We start from the raw sequence: 21,687 nt of genomic DNA on the forward strand, positions 1-21,687 counted from the left end.
ATTTTCTTGGGACCAACAACCAAGCTTCTTGACATCAATGTTATTTTATTTTTGACAAAGGAAGAGAGAGTTGGAACGTTAAAGACTGGACCTGATGTTACCTTAGCTCAAACGACCTTTTGACTTATTGGCATTGATGTTGGATAGATGCATGAACAGCTAATTCATTTATATGCTTTTAACATGATATGAACAAAAATGAAAAAATGGTGCTTTTCACACGTGTCATTGATACCGTCTCATTATGCATCTCAATGCTAGATTCATGCGTATACCTTTTGCCACTTTCCTAGATTTTGTTTTGTCCCTCTCCTGCCTGATGCCCGTAAAAGATCAACAACAACTCCCCAACAGCCAAAAGTCGCAAAACCCAAACATAACTGGGACATAGCAAACTCATATCTGGAATTAGCCCTTCTTCTCTTTCTCCTTTTAGCAAGCTTCAACCTTCTTCCCAAATATACCCCTGTTGGGCCAAATATATATTTTCAGAGCAACCCTTATCTCTGTCTGTCTCTGTCTCTCTCTCTATAGAAAGAATCTAGGGTTTACAGTGCGAAACAGTGAATCTTGCCCCATCGGTTTCTTGGTTAGAGAATCTTCACCATTTGCTCATATCTGTTTTGTCAAATAGTGTAGTTGGGGTTTCAAAGTTGCAACCTTTCTTCTCTGTCTGTTCTGCAACTATATCTTGGAGGGTTTTTGCCATTTTTTGTGTATATGCTCGCTTGAATCTTAGTGGGTTTCCCCCAGTGTTTGCATATGCTTGAATTGGTCTGTTGAAATTTACGTTTAGGTTGGAATGCTTGTTTTGAGGGGGGCTGCTCTCGATTATGAGTGTGTGTCTGCGTGTGCGTCTGTGTGAGACTCTGGGTGTCTATGGATTTAATTAAGTCTTTTCTCTTACCCTCTGTTTGGGTTTTTGAGGAAGCTGAGATAAATAGAGGAAGTTTTGAATTTTATGTTATTCGTTGTTTGGGATTACCGGAATAATGAGGAAGTCGTATTGCCTAGACCGAGTTAAGTGTTTGTTTTGCACGAATTTTTCTTGGATTCTTCTAGCAACCAACCAGAAGGCTGAAGTTCATATATTCACCAGTAGAGAGTTATAACTTATGAATTTAGCAGTGTGCACATAAGAAAGTTCTGCGGATATTGGGATGGAGAACATGTTGTTTTATTGGTCCCGACCTTTTTCAATAAACGCCCTCCTGATATTAGATGAGTTTATTGGATGCAACTATATTATTATTTCTCAATTGAGGTCTGCCGAAGTATGCTTTGTTGTAGTTTTTTAAGCTATAAATCCACATATTGTTCCTTTGAACGCATTGCACCTATTTGCGATGTAATTGAAGCATATAATATATGTGTTTTCTCACGTAATTATGCTTGATTTGTTCTCCTCATTTGTTTTGCAATCAATGGTGGGCTTTTCAGGAGACCATGTGAGAGTTCCTGATACTAGTAGGAAAGAAAGGAGCATATCAATCTTCCTGTAGTATGGCAACGGAAAGTCCGATCAGAATTTCAGAAACTAGCGGGAAATGGCCCTCCCATCAGGAGGCTGCAACCTTTGCGGCGTCATCTGCTAGCATGGCAGCAGAGGAGTTGGGGTTGCTTCTGAAGGGCCATAGGTTTCATGGCAGGGGTAGGGATGTGGTCCCGAATCGAAGTGGAAGTGCTCCGCCAAGCATGGAAGGTTCATTTTTGTCCATTAATAACCTTTTTTCCCAGCAGACTTTTAACTCGAATGCAAGCTTGGCAAGTCTAAACAGTGCTATTCAGAACCATGACTCTAATGACTCTAAAGAAGAACTGCGTGCTGATCTAGCTTATTTGGCTAACCTAAACCCTAGGCTTCCCCCTCCACTCATCTCATCAGAGAATCACGGCACCATGCGCCACATCGGTTTTGGCAACAACTGGCCATTGACTTCTGTTGATGATAGTGGCAATGGTTCTCTGCATATGTCTCACGGAACCCTTTCTACCCAATATGAAGAGTGTGAAGATGATCAGTCACCCCAAAAGCCTTCTGATGATTGGGTAGATGAGACAAGTGAGTTTTGGTCTGTGCAGGAGTTGGGTTCATTGGCAAGTCGACACAGAAATGTAGTGGATTTAATACAGGTAAATCTTTGGTATTTAATATATCATTCCCGGAAATTGGACCAATTCTAACCGGCTGTCTCCCCCTCCCCCCACACAGACACACACGCACACACGCACACGCACTCTTCGATGAATTACACATCTACCGCACTGAAAACGTTGATTTTTCTTCTCGTGGGTGCAAGTCTCTGAGTTGTTTGGAAGTTATGAGAATCTGCTTTAAGTCTTGTCCCATCAAGATTGCATCATTTTTAATGTGTAATCATTGCCTCAAAATTGCAGGAAGATTTTCCCCGTACTCCATCTCCTGTATATAGTCAGCCTAATTTGTTAAACCATGGAGTGGTAGAGGAAGCTGTTGAGCGCAATGTTGATTCCAGTTCCCTTAATGATTCTATTATCAATACATCAAAAGGCGTCACATCTACTCTTGTTGCCGACGATAGAAGGGCACCATCAAGTTCTGATCATTTGGATGGCACTGTTCCAAGTTCAGCATCTCCTGATCATTCAGGAATTGGCGATGTAAATGATTTTGACATCACTAGTATTGAATCTGAAATAAAGGATCTTAATATATCTAACCTTCCAATTCCAGAAAGTCGAAAGAATCAACAACAATGGCAATATAGCAGCCAGAATAGTTTGTCGCAACACCAGGTACATGAACAACAAAGCAATTTATCTCAATTTCCGAAGGGTAAGTCTCAGGCGATATCTCAAGGTCAAAACTGCACATACATTGGTATGAATCAGTTTCTCCAAAATCCCAGCAAGTTTACGGCAGAGGTACAACCAGTACTACGGTCATCTGGGTTCACTCCTCCACTGTATGCAACTGCAGCAGCCTACATGACTTCAGCAAATCCTTTCTACACTAATTTGCAGGCCCCAGGCTTATATTCCCCTCAATATGTAGGTGGATATCCTTTGAGTCCCTCAGTTGTTCCTCCATATGTTGCTGGGTACCCTCCTCATGGCGCTGTTCCTCTTGTTGTTGATGGAACTGCTGGTCCAAGCTATACTGCTCAAACTTCTGGGGTTTCAGCTGGGGGAAACATGGCACATGGAGCTGACATGCAAAATTTAAGTAAGTTCTATGGACAGTTTGGTTTTCCACTACAACCTTCTTTTGGTGATCCTATGTATATGCAATACCATCAACAGCCTTATGGTGAGGCATATAGTGGTATTTCTGGGCAGTTTGATCCGTTGGTATCTAGAGGTAGTGTTGATCTTGGGAGCCGTGTTAGGGCTCTTGATTTGCAGAAGGGATCCAACATTGCTAGTTATTTAGATGATCACAAATTCCATCAGATAAATGGAGGCCTGAGTAATTTAAACCCAAGAAGAGGGGGGATGATGAGTTCTAATTATTATGGAAGCCAACCAAACATGGGTTTTCTGATGCAGTACCCGAACTCGCCCCTTGCTAGTCCAGTTTTACCCGGATCGCCAGTTGGTGGAATTGGTGTTCCTGGGGGCAGAAATGAAATGAGATTTACTCCAGGTTCCAGTAGAAATGCTGGCATATATCCCGCATGGCAAGGTCCAAGAGGCTTCGAGAGTTTTGATGACCCTAAAATATATAATTTTCTTGAAGAGTTGAAATCAGGCAAAGGTCGCAGATTTGAGCTGTCTGATATCGTAGGACATATTGTTGAATTCAGGCAAGTTTCACTTTGTTCAATTTTCTTTTCATATGTGATACTTCATTTCTTTGCACTGTAATGTAAGTCATCATGGATTTCTTACTCCAGTGCTGATCAACATGGGAGTCGATTTATTCAGCAGAAGTTGGAAAATTGTAGTGTTGAAGATAAGGCGTCTGTATTTAAAGAAGTTCTCCCACATGCTTCCAAACTAATGACTGATGTTTTTGGTAACTATGTTATTCAGAAGGTAAGTTTCTGATATGCTCCTATAAAAATAAAAATAAAATAAATAACTAAAAAATAAAGTTTCTGATATGCAAAAAAATTTCTGTAAAATTATTTCTAGTACGCCTATTCCCTTAATGTTTTTATTTCCAGTTTACTTGTTCTTTTGTGTGCTTCAGTTTTTTGAGTATGGAAGCCCTGATCAGAGGAAGGAACTTGCAAATCAACTTACAGGCAAGGTATTACCTTTAAGTCTGCAGATGTACGGCTGTCGTGTAATTCAAAAGGTATGTCTGTGCGTATATTCACTTATGTTACCCTGCAGCATCATTATGGATCCGTGCTTATTCTTTTTTGATAAGTAAATCCGTGCTTATTCATGTGCTGTTTCCATACACTTTAATACCCTTTATTGCTGTAAAAATAATCTTCGGTAAGCAGAGTCAGCTCTTACTTCATTGAGTGGTGGTGTTGTGTGTGTAAGCAAAGTTGGGAAAGCATTGGCTATCTCACGCTTCATAGTGAGGTGCCTCAGGATTTATGGGTTTTGATATTCAGCACCCTTGGGATTGTGTAGGCCATGCCCCAACAGGTGGTGGAGTCCTTCCAGAGTCGTAGAAATATGGAAGTTTGGAGGACGGTTTCTTTGTGATTAATTTGGTATTTTTGGCATGTATGTAATGCCCACACATTTGAAGACCTTGAGAGGATGGTGACAGAGTTAAAAGCCTTAATATTTAACACCCTTATATTTGGATGGCGGCACAAAACTGCTCCCAGTTTTCTAGCCTTCTAGATTCCTAGGATTTTTCCCATATTTCTTCTCATCACTAGTTGGCTGCATAGTTTTGTACCTTTCCTGTGTACTTTGGTCGTGTCCTTTTATGCTTTGAATAAGATTACATTATTTATTAAAAAAAAAAAGAAACTAATTTGATTCTATACCGCTCTAGGCACTTGAAGTTATTGAGCTTGAACAGAAAGCACAGCTTGTTCGAGAGCTGGATGGACACGTTATAAGATGTGTTCGTGACCAAAATGGGAATCACGTGATACAAAAGTGCATTGAGAGCATTCCAACAGAGAAAATCGGGTTTATCATATCTGCTTTTGGGGGCCAAGTTGCGGCACTTTCTATGCATCCTTATGGTTGCCGTGTCATACAGGTAATGTTAAACTTGAATGGTGGAAGCACTTCCTCGGTCCTTTCCTTTGGCTCTCTGCATGACACTAAGAAGCTGTTTCATGATGATTTGTTGTAGAGAGTTCTAGAGCATTGTACTGATGACCTGCAATGTCAGTTTATTGTGGATGAGATCTTGGAGTCTATTTGTACTCTTGCTCAGGACCAGTATGGAAATTATGTAACCCAGGTTAGCTTATTTTGTTAGTGCCGTGACACTTGTAAGTTTCTTCTCTGCCTTTTTATATCCCTCCTTGACACTTGTAAGCTGCCTTTTATGGCTTTATATACTTGCTGGGGATTAATCTAGTTCTTGGGGGCAATTTTGTGCTGATGTAATTAGTTGGTGTTAATCTTTCATAGAGTGACACAAAGGGGTGGTATTTTTCTATATAGTCAAAGAATGTCATTCATGGTTTTTGGGAGTTTTAAAGATTACGAGTTCTTGGTCTTTAAAAAATGACTTACTCCATTTATTGATATATTCCTTTCAGCCGGGAAGCTCTTTGCATAGAAATAGTAAGGAAAATCATGTGGTCATTAAACATTAGCCAAAAAAGAAGTAAAAGGGAAAAGAACCCATTGGTGTTTGGTCCTTGTCACTTTCAAAGAATCAATGTGATTTTAGATGTGGTAGCTTTTAGATGCTTTTTTGCTGATGTATGTGATTTTATATTTGTTTGTGTTATTTGTCTTTATGGAATGTATTTTACATTTTGAACTGTGTACCCAAAGTTCTTTTCCTCCATTTCTTCTGGTGTATTCGTGTCAATCGTTGGATGGTAATGCAATGCTTTTGTTAATTTTTTTCAGCATGTATTTACTTATCAAAAAAATATATATATATTTTCAGCATGTATTGGAGAGGGGAAAGCCTCATGAAAGAAGTCAAATTATGACCAAGCTCTCAGGGCATATTCTTCAACTGAGCCAGCATAAATTTGCTTCAAATGTCATTGAAAAATGTTTGGAGTATGGTGGCCCCACTGAACGAGAACTGTTAATTGGAGAAATCTTTGGGCATGATGAAGGAACTGATAATTTATTGGTAAGTCAAGCTAGATTTTGTATTTTTATTGGGCTTATATACGTTAATATATGGGTGTGTTTTACTATCTGGAAAATACGATATAAATTGAAATGAATTTAGTCATGGAAGTGATAATTTGTTGTATCCTTTAGCTTAAAAATTTTATGTTTGAGCTTTTTTTTTCAACTCTTGTATACATCCTGTATACTCGGGCTTTGCCTGATCTTTTATTCTCATTAATAAAATTTCTTACTTATAAAAAAAACTTTGTGCTTTTTTAATCATTTGTAGTTGTGTTCTTTGGCTTAAAATGAGAGTCCTCTAGGACCAATCATGTTTTAGGTCAGTATTTAGTTTACTGTACGTCTATTGAGGTTTATATACATGTTCATTTATAAATACTGGGCCTGTGCATGACGATAGTTCTGCCTCTCCTTCTCATTACCTTGGAAGTTTTGTTGCATAATCAGCAATAAGGCTTTCCAAGGTGTTATTAGGAGAGTTGTCGAACGGCTCTGGATGTGATGTGGTTTACATGAATTATCAAGTCAAATTTGAGTTTGAATTGCTTTGCAGTAGGACAATTTGTTTTCTTCTCTCTCTCTCTCTCTCTCTCTCTCTCTCTCTCTCTCTCTCTCTCTCTCTCTCTCCTGCTTGCTTATATTTGATTTTTTGTAGACAATGATGAAGGACCAATTTGCAAATTACGTGGTTCAGAAGATTCTTGAAATATGTTCTGATAACCAGCGGGCCATATTGCTTAGTCATGTAAGAGTTCATGCTCAGGCTTTGAAGAAATACACTTATGGGAAACACATTGTTGCTCGATTTGAACAGCAATTCGGAGAAGGTATGTACACATAGGGATAAAATAAACAAGAATGCACTTCTTTTGTCGTGGTGGGAGAGTGTTTTAATAATCCATCCCTTATGTTTTTGTTAACCCACTAGTCAAAAAACTTGTCCACCTTTCAGTTGTATTTTCTTAGTTGTCATTTACACCCTGTCAACTCTGCTCCCCCTCATAATTCTTTAGTGCCATTTTCTTGAACATGATATTCTTTTGCTAACTGCTTTCAACTTTGGATATGAAAAATTTCTGAAACATTTGAGGCACAGGAATAACTATCAGAAAAGGCTACAGAGATTATAGATGCGGTGGTAGATTAGTATGTTTATGCACTGCAATGAAATTTAATATGAGTGAAATAGGGGTTTTGAGTGCAGTGCGGAAGCTGTTTTGCTCTGAATAAATGTGTAGTTTTATGAAGATACAAGACACACTTTATAAGAACCAAAAGGATTGGAAACTTGATAGGAAACCAGGAAGGATTCACGCATTAAAAAAAGGAAATCAGGAAGGATTCTCTTTAGTCTTTTCTCGTGTCCTTGTCATGGGGAATTATGCTTCTTTGAATAGATGTGGCACTTCCCAATGAATTAATACAAAGACTTATTTAAGTAGCAAAATTGTGTTGGGAGTGTGGAAGAACTTGTATCCATATTGATTGAGTGATTCGATGGCCAAGAAGTGCCTAAAAGCACTCAGCAAGAAGTTTATCTAATATATTTTCTTTAATTAGCAAGGCTAGTAGCGCTTATAAAAAAGATTTGTAAGATGAGTTTTATTGATGATCAATAAAGGAGTAGTGAGATAACTGAAGCACGATATAGGTGTACAGCAGATATGCCGCGTGGCGGGTGAGTGGGGGTGGGGGGGTGGGTTGTTCATATGATGAACTTTGTTGATGCAATTAAGTTCAATGAGCAAAAACAAATACAAGGAATGCAAAAGAGAAATGGTCCTGACCTGAAGAGACTTATTGGAAAGAGAGAAAAATACGACTTTCATACATTTTTAGTTTTTTGTTGATTTCCTTTTAATTGATCTTAAGGTAAGATGGTAATTTGAATTGAGTCTTTAGGATTTGGCTGATTTTGTGGGCAGTTTTACCAAGACACTGTGCTTTAATGTGGTTGCGGTGTCTCGAACCCCACTAATTTAAGTATAGTAGTTGATTAACTTTGGGCCTAGAAATTATGTTCAGAAGTTTACTTGAAGATTGCTTGTATGTATGACTCTGGTTATGCAGGTTTTGGATGGAATAAAGTTTCAAAATTGACATCTTTATTTTCTTTTTCTTATTTATCCTTCTTATTCAATCTTGAGCCCCATGGCTGGCGTAATTGCCATTTCTAGACACAAATCAAATCTGCAAGGCCTTCTTAGCTTATGAGGGTACTATAACTTTCATAGGTCATGTTTGCAGGTTCTTCTGTATTCTTCTTGTATACTTGGGTTATGCCTCATGAATTTTTTAATGAAATCTTTGATTACTTATTAAGAAAACATAAGTCCTCCAAGCGCTAGATTTCTATCTCAAAGGAGCTTCATCTCAAATTGTTTTTGTTCCTTTCCTCATGCAGAAAATCCTATATCTGAATCCTGATGCCAAAACTGGGGGAATCAGCCAGGGCTCTTGCCTGTGCTGCTATGGCATGTATTTCTCGCTTCAGTGGAAAGAAAGGAAAGGGCCTTCCAATGGTCTCATTTATGCAATTCGGTAGGCTTCCACCTAAGGAAGCTTCAACCGGTTTAATTATTACTGAAACAGGTCGATGTTGTAAAGTGACTGAATATATGTACATGTTAAAAGGTGTGTTTTATATCTTTACTGTAGGGTGATTGGTTTAGATTACAATGCAAGGGTAATTATTTGGAAGGAAATCCTTCCTGGGCTGTAAAAAATATTTACCGGTTTTTCCATGTAGTGTGTGGTTTTCAAAAGAAACTTGTTTGTGTGGTCTTGAACTTTACATTTGCAGCTATAGAAAAGTGGCAACCCAGGTGTAATCTTGTAGTCTTTCATGGTTGCTGCCTCTTAAATCCTGGGTGGAATGCAATTAAGGTCATCTTTTGGGTATGAAGCGTATTTGGTTTTCTTCTCACATTAGATGAGAATTATGTTTGAGCAACTGCATCTAGCTAAATAGAGGAGATCAAGTCTTGTGTTAATCCTGCTGCAAAGTCGTCATTATCATTTCTGAATCTCAGTTTATTTTAACTTTTGCTGAGGGTCGGATTTGTTAGATCTTTGTTCATTGTTATTTCTTACGGATGTTTTAGCAATAGTGGCTTATTCAAATGGCTAATTGCTCAGCTTCTTCCCTCAACCCTGTACTCACCTCAGCATTGTTCCAAATAAACTTCGAAATCTTGTCTATACTGAATTGTTTGGATTCTACAAAATAATAACACATGCATGATGGAGGCAAATACATTTTTATTTTCTAAGTATAAACATGCTGAGGAATCAAATACTCAAAAAGGATTTTAACAAACCACAGAAAACATTTCATTTTCCCTTGGATGAACAAAAATGTCAAAACCATTTTCTCCGGATCCTCATATAGCAGGGACAGATTATAACTGTCATGTTTAACATCACATTTCATGCTAGTATATATAAGGCAACTAAAGGATTCCTTGCAATGGACCCCTAGATGCCCCTGATGAGAACAAATGCCACGGTAAACACAATATCTAAACACGACTACGAAAGCACTAAAGTGAACACCCTTTTAACACACAATATGGGCCTGGTGTAACTGATCAGAAGCGAGGCTTTCGTTTTCGGGCTGTGTATTTTGTATCCAGAGGTACCTCATCTCCTCTTCTCCTCTTTTGTTCTTTCTTCCTCAGTATCCATTCTCTCCCTTTCCCTTTCCTGGTTAATTTTTGTTTTTTCCTGGGTCTGTGTCTGTCTGAGATACAGACCTACATGACAAAAATAAATAGATTGCATGTGTATTAAAAAATTATCAGCACAAACAAAAATAAAATGAAAAAATTAGTCACGTTGGGGTATCTACAGGGAGGGAGGGTGAGAGAAATTCAGACAAAAACTCACTGTCTGTTCTGCTTCATCATCACTGCTCTCATCCTCAGAGCAACTCTCCCCATCTTCACCTTTTCCCTTCGGAACAGATGTGCTTATAGATGGTGGACCGCAAGTGAGGACAAGGTATTCTTTTCTTCTCTTAGTACTGTTATAAAGATCCATGCTCAAGTCAGGGAACCATAGAAGATTCCAGGAGGAAAATGCAATTAGGCTGAACATGAGATGTTTTATTTCAAAATTTCAAGTAAAATTTAGCACCTGAACATTCATACCCCAAATGAATGCTAGTCATAGTATAATATATTCTCAGAAAATCCACTAAAGCAAATTTCAGCTAGTCATTCAATTTTACACCCACCTCTATTAGGAAACAATATGTTACTGGTTAAGAAAAAAAGGGGTTCGTGAAAAGCTACGCACAGGGTATTATGTGAGAATATGAGTTTGTAAAATGCTATAATCTTTGCAGTCGACAATAATACATGGAGAACACATACCAAAGTTTAAAAATGTGGCAAACACCTGTCACGTGACATAACCAATAAGTTAATTTGCTATCTTTTGATATACCATACACTTGGAGTTGGTTCGATAAAATGGAACAGAACAAACTTGTTGATTATAATTTCTTTAGGCTATATACGTGTGTGTGCGCACGCGCATGTATACAGAAACCTCATTGAGCTTCATGATATTCTCTTCATTTCTTTTCTCGGCCAGGGCAGGTCATGTTTTAACAAGAAAGGTGTCCAGCGAAACATAAAATAAATTATCCAGTTCATTAGGATTTCTAGGAGAAAACAAGATTACACTGGTAAACTTGATAGAAACTTCCACAGCAAGACTGCTGAGATGTTTGCATACACATTACTTATTACTTCAAAAAAAATGAGGAATACCTAAATCTAAAGCAGAGAGTGAGAGTAGATACTTTGTGTCATGAGTCTGTTTGCATGCAACTTAGCATAATGGATAACTTTATGACAAGAATAGATGAGCATAACAAGGGAATTAAAAAATAAAACCTTGAACTTGTGTCTGCTCCAAATGCTTTTATCATGAACAGCAACCATTTTCACGTACAAGAAGACTAGTTTATTATAAGATCAACCAAACAGATCATTTGCATACCTGTGTGGAAAATCCACAACCATACCACCAGCAAATCCAGCACGCATTGCAAAACTCAAAATCAATTCACGCTGGGCTAGATTTTCAGGATATAATTGAAACACTGCTCTGGCCCCCCTGGCTAAGCATCTGTATAATGATCCAAAGAAAGCCCTAACAAAAGATTGAGCCGAACATATCAATACTGCAGTAAAAGAAGCATAACAGCATGAATCATGCTCATCTCTGAGGTAGAGCAAGAAAAGAAAAACCAAAAGATAAATACATGCATATTTCGTTGTAATTACAGCACACCATTTTACCACAACAGTGCTATATAAGAATGGGAACATACTTCAATCTTAGTCGTGGATCGTGAGAGGTCCTGTCAGCATTGCATAACCACTGCATTGCCAACTCAAAACACGGAAACAATGAGCAAAATACTTCAGGTGGATTTATAAATTACATTTTTTCTTTTCACAACCAAAACAGAAGGGAAACCTGAACAGCAGAGATACTGATGGCCCCATCAATTACCCCAGGACGAAGTCCCAGGCCCTGCAAAACCATTGAAAACACATACCATGATAAATTTCAGTTGAGTTAAACCAATTGCTCATGAAGTTCAGGCCAAAAGTTTCCTACATTTTCCTTATTACATAAAATCACTTTTTAAAATTCAGGTATTGGGAAAAAAAAATCTAAAGTTAACTGAATCAACAAATGTGCTAATTGAACCATGTCGCTACCCCAGCATTAACTGATAAGAATGGAAATCTCAAACTTCGGTGAATACCTGTCCCATGTCACCAAGTAGAAGGTCACCCTCTACCTCCCGCTCCAATGCAACATCTAAATTCAAGAAAAAAATTAAAATAAATAGAAAAGAAAATGGAATGAAGAACAGAGAGAGAGAGAGAGAGAGAGAGTGTTTCCAATTTAGATCAAAATCAAATTTTGCATACCAAGCATCGACTGTGAAATATCTAAACCAAACCATTGGTGTCCATTCTCAGAGAGAGTCTCCCCACTAAGTCCTGATCCGCAACCTACAGAAAACAACAAAAGTCAAAGCTAGCTTCCTCATGTTTAATTAGTCTCTTCTTGAATTTTAAATACAATATGGTAAGGCTCAAAAGCCATCTGCAACTTTCATGAAATCAAACAATATCATAATTTTATAATTTGAAAGCTCAACTTCCAAACTCCTAACATATAATCCAAGAAGGCCTTTTCTTTTCAATATTTATATTTAGGTGAAACAGACTAAGACAAGAGCCATTATTCTTCACTATTTGATAGGTGAGGAAAACGAAATATCCAAACATTCAAATGCCTGAACCTAATGAAACAGTCTAATCACTTGATTCGCATTCTTTTCGAAGTACCACCAAAACAAATGAACACGACTTTCAGTACCCATTTTTTCCCAATTTAAGCAGTCTATCATTAACCCTGAAAACCACTTGTATTTAAAACACATACTTGTACGGACAGAGATAGAGAAAGAGAGAGTTTACCAATGTCAAGGAGCAATCTGGGCAGTCCATCATCAGGCAAAGCAAGAAGCTCCAATGCTCTCTCTGACAACTTAGCCTTTTTATCATCACCAGCAACAACGTCATTATAGATATTCAAAAAAAAAAAATCTCCCAACTTTCCAATGCAAAAAAACACTCGCACCCTCCATTTGATTACAAAGAAAAGCATAGAATAAAGAGAAAAAAAAAATATCCCTAAGTCCCAGAAATTATCTCAAGTGATTTCGGTGCCAGGAAAACAAGAATTTCCACTCTTCATCACAATTTTTTCTAGGGAATCAAACACAGAGTGGGATGGGGAATGTGGTACCTGAATTTCCATTATGCGAGAAGAGGAGGTGTACTTCCGAGCCTCAACATCGTCATAGAATATCTCAGGGGGCGCTTGAACCTCAGGCCTCGACGACATGACCACCGAGAGAAGTTGTAAGCCGAAGATTAAACCCTAAATAGTGAGCAGAAGAGCTTGCACTTGCAGGTTAGGATTAAACTGGAACGCTAAAGAAACCCTTGCGGACTAAAACCCTACCAGGCTCCAATGAGGTCATGTCGGGTCGGGCTAAGTGAACGTCCAGTTTTTGACATGTGAGGTGCCGTACTTGGCTCCAGGAGGGGTCGGGCTTGGCCGAACCGGATCAAATCCGAAATCGATTTTTTTTGTTTTGTTTTATCTCATTCATTTATTAAAAAAGGCAGCTAATTAGGTTCATTTGGAATGAAAACAAATATTGTCATTATTTTTATATATTTTATTAATTTAATTTATTGAATTTTTATTTTATATTAAAAAAATATAAAACAGTTAATCACATTAATAAAATACATAAAAAATATATAAAAGTGATTATACATAAAATTTTTATTTATTATATTCTAAATTGTACCATGATTTAAGTTAGATATATATTACCCTTAGACGCACAATCACAATTAGATAAAATTTAAAAAAATAAAAAATAAAAAAGTAAAAAGAAAGAAAGAAGAAGTAAAAGAAGACATTTAAATTCTTGATGACGGTTAGATCAAAACATGGTTAAGTAAAAATAACCATTAGATAAAACTCCTTTTACATAAAAAAGGAACTCTTAGAAAAAAAAAATTGTTTGTTACATAAAAATATGTTAAGATAAAATACTAAATATTATTTTTGGGATTTCAAAATTATGACAGTTGGATATGTTAAATAAGAAAATAAATAAAATATTAAAAACATTATTTTAATATTTAGCCAAACTTATGGGTAACGTATAAGAAGTACGTCAACATAAAATAACTAAAATGGCTTTTGTAGCTAAGTTTTAATTAAAACCTTAAAAGAAACTAATGAGGTTTAGTTAAAGATTTTTGTGATTAAATAAAGAGATTTCTTCTTTAACTCAAGATTAACTATGTGCTAGTTTTTATTAGGGGTGTTCAACCGGGTTTCGGACCGGGTATCCGGGTATACCCAGCCCGAAACCCGGGTTCAATATCCGGACCGGGTTCCAGCCCAATTAGATCCGGGTTATGACCCGATCTGAAACCCGAATTAATCCGGGTTTTTACAAACCGGAAATCCGGGTTTCGGATCAAAACCGGATTTTTTTTTTTTTAATAACTGAAATCACTGTTATTAATTTTTTTATGTTGAAAAAATGTTTATAAAAAATCCAATATTTATTGCAATTTTTTCAAGAACTATTGTTGAAATGCAATAAGTTTTTGTTATATAAAAGGTTATATTTTTTATATCATTGTCTATGATGATAAAAATATCAACCAATTATAATTACCACATACATATCAGCTATAAAACAACTAATTAACCTAAAAAAAATTAAAAAAAAAATCCACTACAAAATACAGTGTTTGAACTGATTTGCCTAGACCATCCTGGCACAAAACATCCTCAAATCTGATACAGATGTAAGGAGCCTAAACAAATGTTCCGCTGTAAAAACTGCAAACTCCAAGAACCCTCAAACTTGTGCTGTATAAGTTGCTATATTTGGTGTTGATTTAATTTCCACACCACATAGCAACTTCAAAGTGATTGGCCTGAAAGTGATCTTGCAAAAAACAAAATAGAATGAAAAAGCAATTAACATTCTCATCAAAACATTATAGATCTAACCCATAATTTCATAGAAACATGGTTAAGCGTATAGATTTATTCTCTATTTTTTGTGTCTAGACACGTTTGAATAGAATACCTATGTGGGCTGTAGGCATCTTAGGATTTATGGTTGAGACTTGCATTTTCTAACCTCATGAGTTACACAACTTTGAGATGTCTTAATACAAGTAGATAAGTTCTTTTAATCAAATAAATCTTCAAACTTATCTTAAGAACATAAACGGAGACCACTGGGTAGCTCAAACATGAAGTACTTGGTTGATATTCCAAAGACCAACGGATATAAGTGAAGACTATTGAGCAAACAGTGAATAAACAATTTGTTATTTTCTGTACGATTTGTAAAGGCCATATTGGGGTAAAACCACCATTTTTCATTTCATATGTTCATATGCACAAAAACCTCCCATGATGCATCCAAAAAGGTATTGGGTCCAAGACCAATAAGCAAATTAGAACCCACACTGAAGATCTGTGCATCAAAAATACCATTTATTCTTTATAAAGCATATGCAACCAGAAAATACTCAATTGTAATGGCTTTAACTCGTTCTGTTGATCAATACTCAACTCTTGTTAATAATATAAATGTCTCACCAACTATGTGCTGCATGCCATACAATATGAGCAGAAAATAAAAATATATATTTTAAATTAACTGCACAAAAATTTGTTTATTCATGCTAGAGTTGGACAACACTATCTCCTTTCGATTGCCAATTGTTAACTGCATACCCTACCGTCATGCCCATTTTAAGATACATCAGGAGCAAGAGGTGGTGGAGGAAATCATAGGAAATTATATACAAGAAACATTCTCAGTCAACAGCATTCGGCCCAAAGCATCTCTTTGTTACAGGGTTCCATACCCATTGCACAAGAAACTTTCTTCCCTTCACTCCATTCACATTATAGCCAGATCCCCAAAAATCCCTATAAACTTTACCAACATATCCACCACCCCCACCAGTCCCGTAAACACCCATAATGCCACATGTCCCCTGCCTCCTTTCTTCAACAGGTCAAATATTAAAAAGCCAAGATACCAAGGATTTTTATTTTTCTTTCTTACTGTTCTTGGAAAAGACAAAATAACTGACTTTCAATTTTTGAGTTAAAGACAAACAAGATGATAAACATCTGAATAGCAATGGGTTTTGCAGTATAGACTATAGAACTCATAATTATTCAAAGGACTGAACATAAAATATACGACTTTTGATAAAGAAAAAAACTTGTCTTGAAATTTTGAAACAAACAGAAAAATAGAACGAGTCTGCACGATTTGCGCTCTAAATGGAGGTATGATGTAAATGAAAACACTTGACCTGGCTGAGAGTAAAATAAAGGCAGAGACAATAAAGAAGGGGCAAAAACAAACCCATCTTTGACCATCTATGCTTCTTTCGGGAAAAAACAAACCTAGTCTTTAGATCTAAACCCATCACCCACGGGCGCTCTAGCATTTTGCAGCTAACAGAATACACAAACATTCTCATAAAAAAAAAAAAAAAAACCCCAAAATCAACAAATAGAGAACACAACAGAGGGAAGAAAGGAAACATACCCAAACAAAAACCTTGGATCCGAAAGCACTTGTACCGTTCGGCAAGCCGCGCGATCAAATTTGGGTTCCGGACAAGACAAAAGCGCTAGCACTTGAAGAGAGAGAGAGAGAGAGAGAGAGAGAGAGAGAGAGAGAGAGAGAGAGAGAGAGAGAGAGAGAGAGGAAACTGGGGGAGGGAGAAGAAGGAGGTCGCAGACTCGCATGGCAGAGCAGAGACAGAGAGAGAGGGGGGGGGGGGAAATCTGAATTCGGGGAGGGGGGCGCGGCTAATTAGGGTTTCGTTCGTTAGTTTATAATACCCGGGTACCGGGTTTTAAACCCATATCCGGAATTAAAATCCGGTACCCGGACCGGATTAATCCGGTTTTTTAAATTCGGATGCCGGCCCGGATTTGACCCGGGCCAAAAACCGGAACCGTATACCGGATTCCGGGCCGGGCTGGATTTTATTCGGCCCGGTTGAACAGCCCTAGTTTTTATTTCAGTTGAAGAAAAAGAGCATTGAGATGAATTGCTCAACCATTCTCCAGTTATTCATTGTTCATGTGGTGTTTTGAAATCTTGGTTTAATTGGCCTGGTGGAGTTGCCAAAATCTCTCGTCTTATTTTATATAATTATTATAATTTTTTTTAAAAGTTCATTTAAGATATAATAAATAATTTAATTTTTTTAAATATTATTTTTAGTTTTAGATGAAAATTTAAAATATTATTTTTTAATATTATTATTGTTTTAAGATTTGAAAAAATTGAATTGAGGTTTGAAAAAATTAAATTGTTTATTATATTTTATATGAAATTTTGAAAAGGTTATAATGTTGGGTTGTTGTTGATAAAGTTAAATGTTGGGTTATAATGTTGGGTTGTTGTTGATAAAGTTAATGTTGGATTATTATTATCATGAACTTTACTACTCAGCATCTTCACACACTATACTTATTTTTATGATTTTATTTTTTTTAAATTAATTAAGTTATTCTACTCATCATCCATAAACTACATATTTGATAAGAGAAAAAAAATTAAAAATTAAAAAATTATATATAGTGTGTAGTGTGTGGTGATGATGAGTAAAATTTTTCTTATAAAAAATGCTAGGGACAACGGCCCCTACATTCCTGCTGTGAAATCGACTAACCTGGCAGGTTGCCACGTCAATAGTTAATATTAATAAAATTAAAAATTAAAAATAAAAAATAAAAGAAAACAATAAAGAAGAAGAAAAGAGGAAGGGGGGAAACATCCTTTAAGAGGGAAAATCAAAACAAAAACTAAAGAGCTGGGCAACTCAAACATAAGAAAAATAAAGAGCTGGGCGAATTGAGAGTTGGAATAAATTTGCTAAAAACTCTCTAAAACCAAAATGATAAAAACTCCGAATAAAATTCTCAAACTCACACCAAACTCCGAACCCTGCTGGTCCTTTTACAAAATTGAAAAGCATGAGGCTTCATTCGCGTGCAAGTAAAAATGTCTCTAAGGCAAGGTAACTTTTCTTTTCCTTGTTTTCCGGTTTTATTGCTTTCTTTTGCTTTTTTAGTACAGTAAGCAATGTTTTGAATACCGTACCAGTCATGACACTGAAATGAAATATTTCGATACCGATACCGCTTAGGGATAGTCGATATATGAATAAATTATATATATATAAATATATATACATATAAATTATATTCTAAAATAATTGTCTATATATGAATAAATTATACACGAATATATACATATAAAAATTATAAATAATTTAGTCTGAATTGGGGGTAAAAAATGAACTTATAGTTTGAAGAAATGAAAAAGAAAAAAAAAATGCCGAAATTTAGACCAATACGAAATAGGTAAAATACCTATACTGGACTAGTGGTCGGTACAGCATATACCGCCGATACAATACAGTATTTAAAACACTAACCGCAAGTCCAACACTGTAATTCCATTATTCCCTTTTTCTTTTGTTTCTTCTCCAAACTGTCTTCATTTTGTACCTTCCGCAGCTGGCATGCGTGAGTTTTTATTCATTTTCCGTGTTGCACGTCAACCTTCCAAGTCTTGCATCCAGCCGAAAGTCCCTGCATTTAATTTTCTGTATCAAGAATGAATGGTCCCCTGCGCTGTCGCTTCTTTTCATTTTTTTTTTAATGTTCAAAACTGAAATCAAGCCCCGCATCTTCTTCTTCTTCTTCTTCTTCTTTTTGTATATTTATTATTATTATTATTTTGGTTCCCTCCAGCGTGCATTTGGCTTCCATCTCTTTTATTTTCCTTCCCTTTCGCATGAGTGCGTTTCTTGCTAGGTTCTTTATTTTTCTTCTGCGTGAGTTGCCCAACTCTTTATTCATTCCTTGTCTTCCAGCCGAAAGTGCTTTGTCTTCGTGTATTCCAGCTCTCTGTTTTTTGTTTTGATTTCCCCTCTTTCTGCTAGGATGTTTCCCTTTTTTTTTTAATTAATATTAGCTGCTGACGTGTCAGTCGTTTCCGCAATGGGGACTTGCCCACATTTTTGTTTTCCAAATTATTACCCGAGCTGCTAGCTGCACTTTTTGGGTTTGCTTTTGCACCTATCTCTGCTTCTAAGGCTACTTTCCCTTGTCACCTCCATCTTCTCATATTGATTCCTTCCTTCTTTATTCCTCTAATGGATTTAGCTTTTGCAGTTCTTGTTGAGACTACTCATGTTGTTCTTCCTTGCCCATTTTCACTTTCTGTGATTGATTCTCACTCGTGGCTACTTGGGCTTCATCTATATAGGTTTTTTATTTTTATTTTTTAAATCTATCTTAGATGTCAGGTTTCTCAACAATCTTTCGAGGCCTCTTTTTCTAGGAGTTTGAGGTTGTGCTAATTGCTTGTTGGAGTCGACAATGATGATAAAAGGAAATGGAGAGGCATGGTAGCTAGGGTTTGAGATTTGGAAAGCTGTTAAAACTTAAAACGTGTTAGTCGAATCAAAACCAACATTTAGTGGGTTCAATGCAAGTTAGTTCAAATTGTTTGTCGGGTCGGGTCGAGTCGAGTAGAACTGACCAAACCGGGCCAACAACTTTTCTACATAGACCTAATGAAAATGCAGAAGAGAAGGCCACTATCTGGAATCATGGGCAAACAGTGGTCTAAACATCCCCGTCTCGACAACCCACCATCAGAAGTGGAGAACCTAGCCCTTTGCCTCCTCGTGTTGGGTCAAGGTGGATTGACTACAGCTACAACCACCATCAACCAACCACATCCCTTGCCATCATCACCAGCTTTCCCTTACAAGATCCCTAATAGCCCTTAATTTTTAATTCACACTTAAAGGCAAACACATCTATCTACATGATGCACTTCAGGTATAAACCTTCTCCTGGAAAATAAGTTTCCATTTTTAAAAATTGAAAAGGAACACAATTGCTCTTATGACTACGGATATGTTTTGGGTATGCACTAAATCAAATCGCCAACATTCTTCAAAGAAAAAGTCTAGTTGCAAGTACACTTGCGCACTAATATATGCACCAATTTATTGTGATTAATCAAAAAATAAACTTTATTAAAAACAGTACTAATTTAACTTTCAAGTATGAAAAAATCAGTATTGGTATGCAGATTAATTCGCAATTTTGCTTGTATGTAGCAAAACTCTTCCCAAAAGGCATGTGAAAACCCATCATGTCATCATCAAATCGCCAACATTCCCCAAAAGGCATGTGAAAGCCCATCATGTCATCAGCAAAAGAAAACAAGTGATTTTGAACCTTTTCAATCAGAGAAACTTAAAAGGAAACAGACAATTATATTTCCCAACAAAGAAATCTCAGCACAAAATTTTATCATGTCACTAGATAGGATACCCCCACGCTCTAACATAATCCAATTAACAAAGGTTTAAAACTATTAATAAGGAACAAGGACCCAACAAAGAAGATGGAAGTAAAACCAGGACATAGTAGATAGTTATCGTGAATTTCACTAATCAAAGAGTGATAATCCCAAGTCATCATCACTCTCTTCTTCCTTCTCTTCTTTCTTCTCTTCCTTCTCTGCTTCAGCGGCCGGAGCTGCACCTCCAGATGCTGCAGCAACTGCTCCGCCACCTCCAATGAAAGCACCACCGGAAGCACCACCAATAATCACCTGTTCCAAAAATATTTAGATCTTACCCGGAACAAAGTAATATACTTCAATGTCAAAAGGCCGTGGGGAGAAATAAAACTTCGTATTGGTTCTGTAACTACTAATGTGACCTAGAACTCCACATTTAAGAGCCAAACATGGCATTTCCAAATTCAACCAAGACAAGTGAATCCATGCTTATAGAATATTGACAATCAAAATGACAAGGGTCTTGACCAGCAACTTTGTGTTTCTCATCACAGATACATTTGCAACACAAATCCAATCTCACACTTTTTTAACCCATCATATAGTTCTAAATATAATTTAAAACTTAGTATATCGCACAATATCTCACCCCTTAAATAATATGACAATCATCTAAGAAACAGGATTTTAACGAAAGGCAATCCTAAGGAAAAATAAGGCAAACAAGATCGCACCTTTACGTAAGAAACTAGTACGCCAATGGAACCTCAAGACGTTTAGAAATACCATCCAATCTACCAATATAATAACCCACAAGCAACAACCAGAGGAGAGAGAGAGAGGGAGGGAGAGACCTGGAATACGGCGGAGGTAGGGGTAACGAGGGAGAAGGAGGACTGGACCCCACCAGAAGAGTCAGCGCAGAGAGCAGTCTGGACGAGCTTCCTCTGGAGGTCGAAGGTGGAGGGAGCCGAGGCCTCGAGCTCCCCAGAGAGAGATTTACCGGTCCACTCATCGCCGGAGCTCCTGCACACGAACGTGAAAACTCCCATTCCGAACAGAAAAATCCAACAAAATCCCAAACTGGAGAGACCGACAGATGAGGAGGAGGAGTGCGACGGCTTCTTTAGAGAGGGTTGAGTTCTGTGTATGGGGTAGCTATATATCTTGCAGAAGGATAACCCTAGTAGGATTTTGACGAAGGCCGCTGCTCAAAATGACTTTTGTGTCCCTTTTTATCTAAGGCAGCTCGACGCTTCGGTGCCCCTATGGGCCGGGCCGGGCTAGTGCTAAAACCTTTTTACATGGGCGTGGTGTCAGGAGAGAAATCGTGATTTCAATCATCTTTCTACACTCTTTATTCCATGGCAAGTAGCTAATAGATAAAGTGCTTTCTCCGTATAAGAGAAGTGTTACGAAGAGAACAACAAAAATAAATATATAAA

The 21,687-nt window shown here is 37.1% G+C and overlaps 3 protein-coding genes across 3 annotated transcripts; 1 reads left to right on the forward strand and 2 right to left on the reverse strand.

Moving 5' to 3' along the window:
- Positions 1 to 288: 288 nt before the first annotated feature.
- On the forward strand, positions 289 to 9,062 carry LOC122274740 (pumilio homolog 6, chloroplastic-like). The gene is made up of 10 exons (XM_043083757.1): positions 289 to 589; positions 1,441 to 2,133; positions 2,398 to 3,785; positions 3,876 to 4,017; positions 4,175 to 4,282; positions 4,949 to 5,161; positions 5,258 to 5,368; positions 6,032 to 6,226; positions 6,887 to 7,058; positions 8,636 to 9,062. Exons 2-10 carry the CDS (start codon positions 1,504 to 1,506, stop codon positions 8,656 to 8,658), a joined length of 2,982 nt encoding a protein of 993 aa, XP_042939691.1. The 5' UTR covers positions 289 to 589; positions 1,441 to 1,503; the 3' UTR covers positions 8,659 to 9,062.
- Positions 9,063 to 9,540: 478 nt separating this feature from the next.
- On the reverse strand, positions 9,541 to 13,307 carry LOC122274742 (18S rRNA (guanine-N(7))-methyltransferase RID2). Its single transcript, XM_043083760.1, has 9 exons — positions 13,075 to 13,307; positions 12,744 to 12,819; positions 12,189 to 12,272; positions 12,020 to 12,075; positions 11,725 to 11,781; positions 11,576 to 11,625; positions 11,242 to 11,394; positions 10,120 to 10,255; positions 9,541 to 9,986 (listed from the first exon to the last, which is right to left on the reverse strand). The coding sequence occupies exons 1-9, from the start codon at positions 13,171 to 13,173 to the stop codon at positions 9,822 to 9,824; spliced, it is 876 nt and encodes a 291-aa protein (XP_042939694.1). The 5' UTR covers positions 13,174 to 13,307; the 3' UTR covers positions 9,541 to 9,821.
- Positions 13,308 to 20,193: 6,886 nt separating this feature from the next.
- On the reverse strand, positions 20,194 to 21,444 carry LOC122274228 (60S acidic ribosomal protein P3). Its single transcript, XM_043083246.1, has 2 exons — positions 21,097 to 21,444; positions 20,194 to 20,554 (listed from the first exon to the last, which is right to left on the reverse strand). The coding sequence occupies exons 1-2, from the start codon at positions 21,292 to 21,294 to the stop codon at positions 20,390 to 20,392; spliced, it is 363 nt and encodes a 120-aa protein (XP_042939180.1). The 5' UTR covers positions 21,295 to 21,444; the 3' UTR covers positions 20,194 to 20,389.
- Positions 21,445 to 21,687: the final 243 nt, after the last annotated feature.

Source organism: Carya illinoinensis, chromosome 8 (genome assembly GCF_018687715.1).
Source record: "Carya illinoinensis cultivar Pawnee chromosome 8, C.illinoinensisPawnee_v1, whole genome shotgun sequence".
Taxonomy (NCBI): domain Eukaryota; kingdom Viridiplantae; phylum Streptophyta; class Magnoliopsida; order Fagales; family Juglandaceae; genus Carya; species Carya illinoinensis.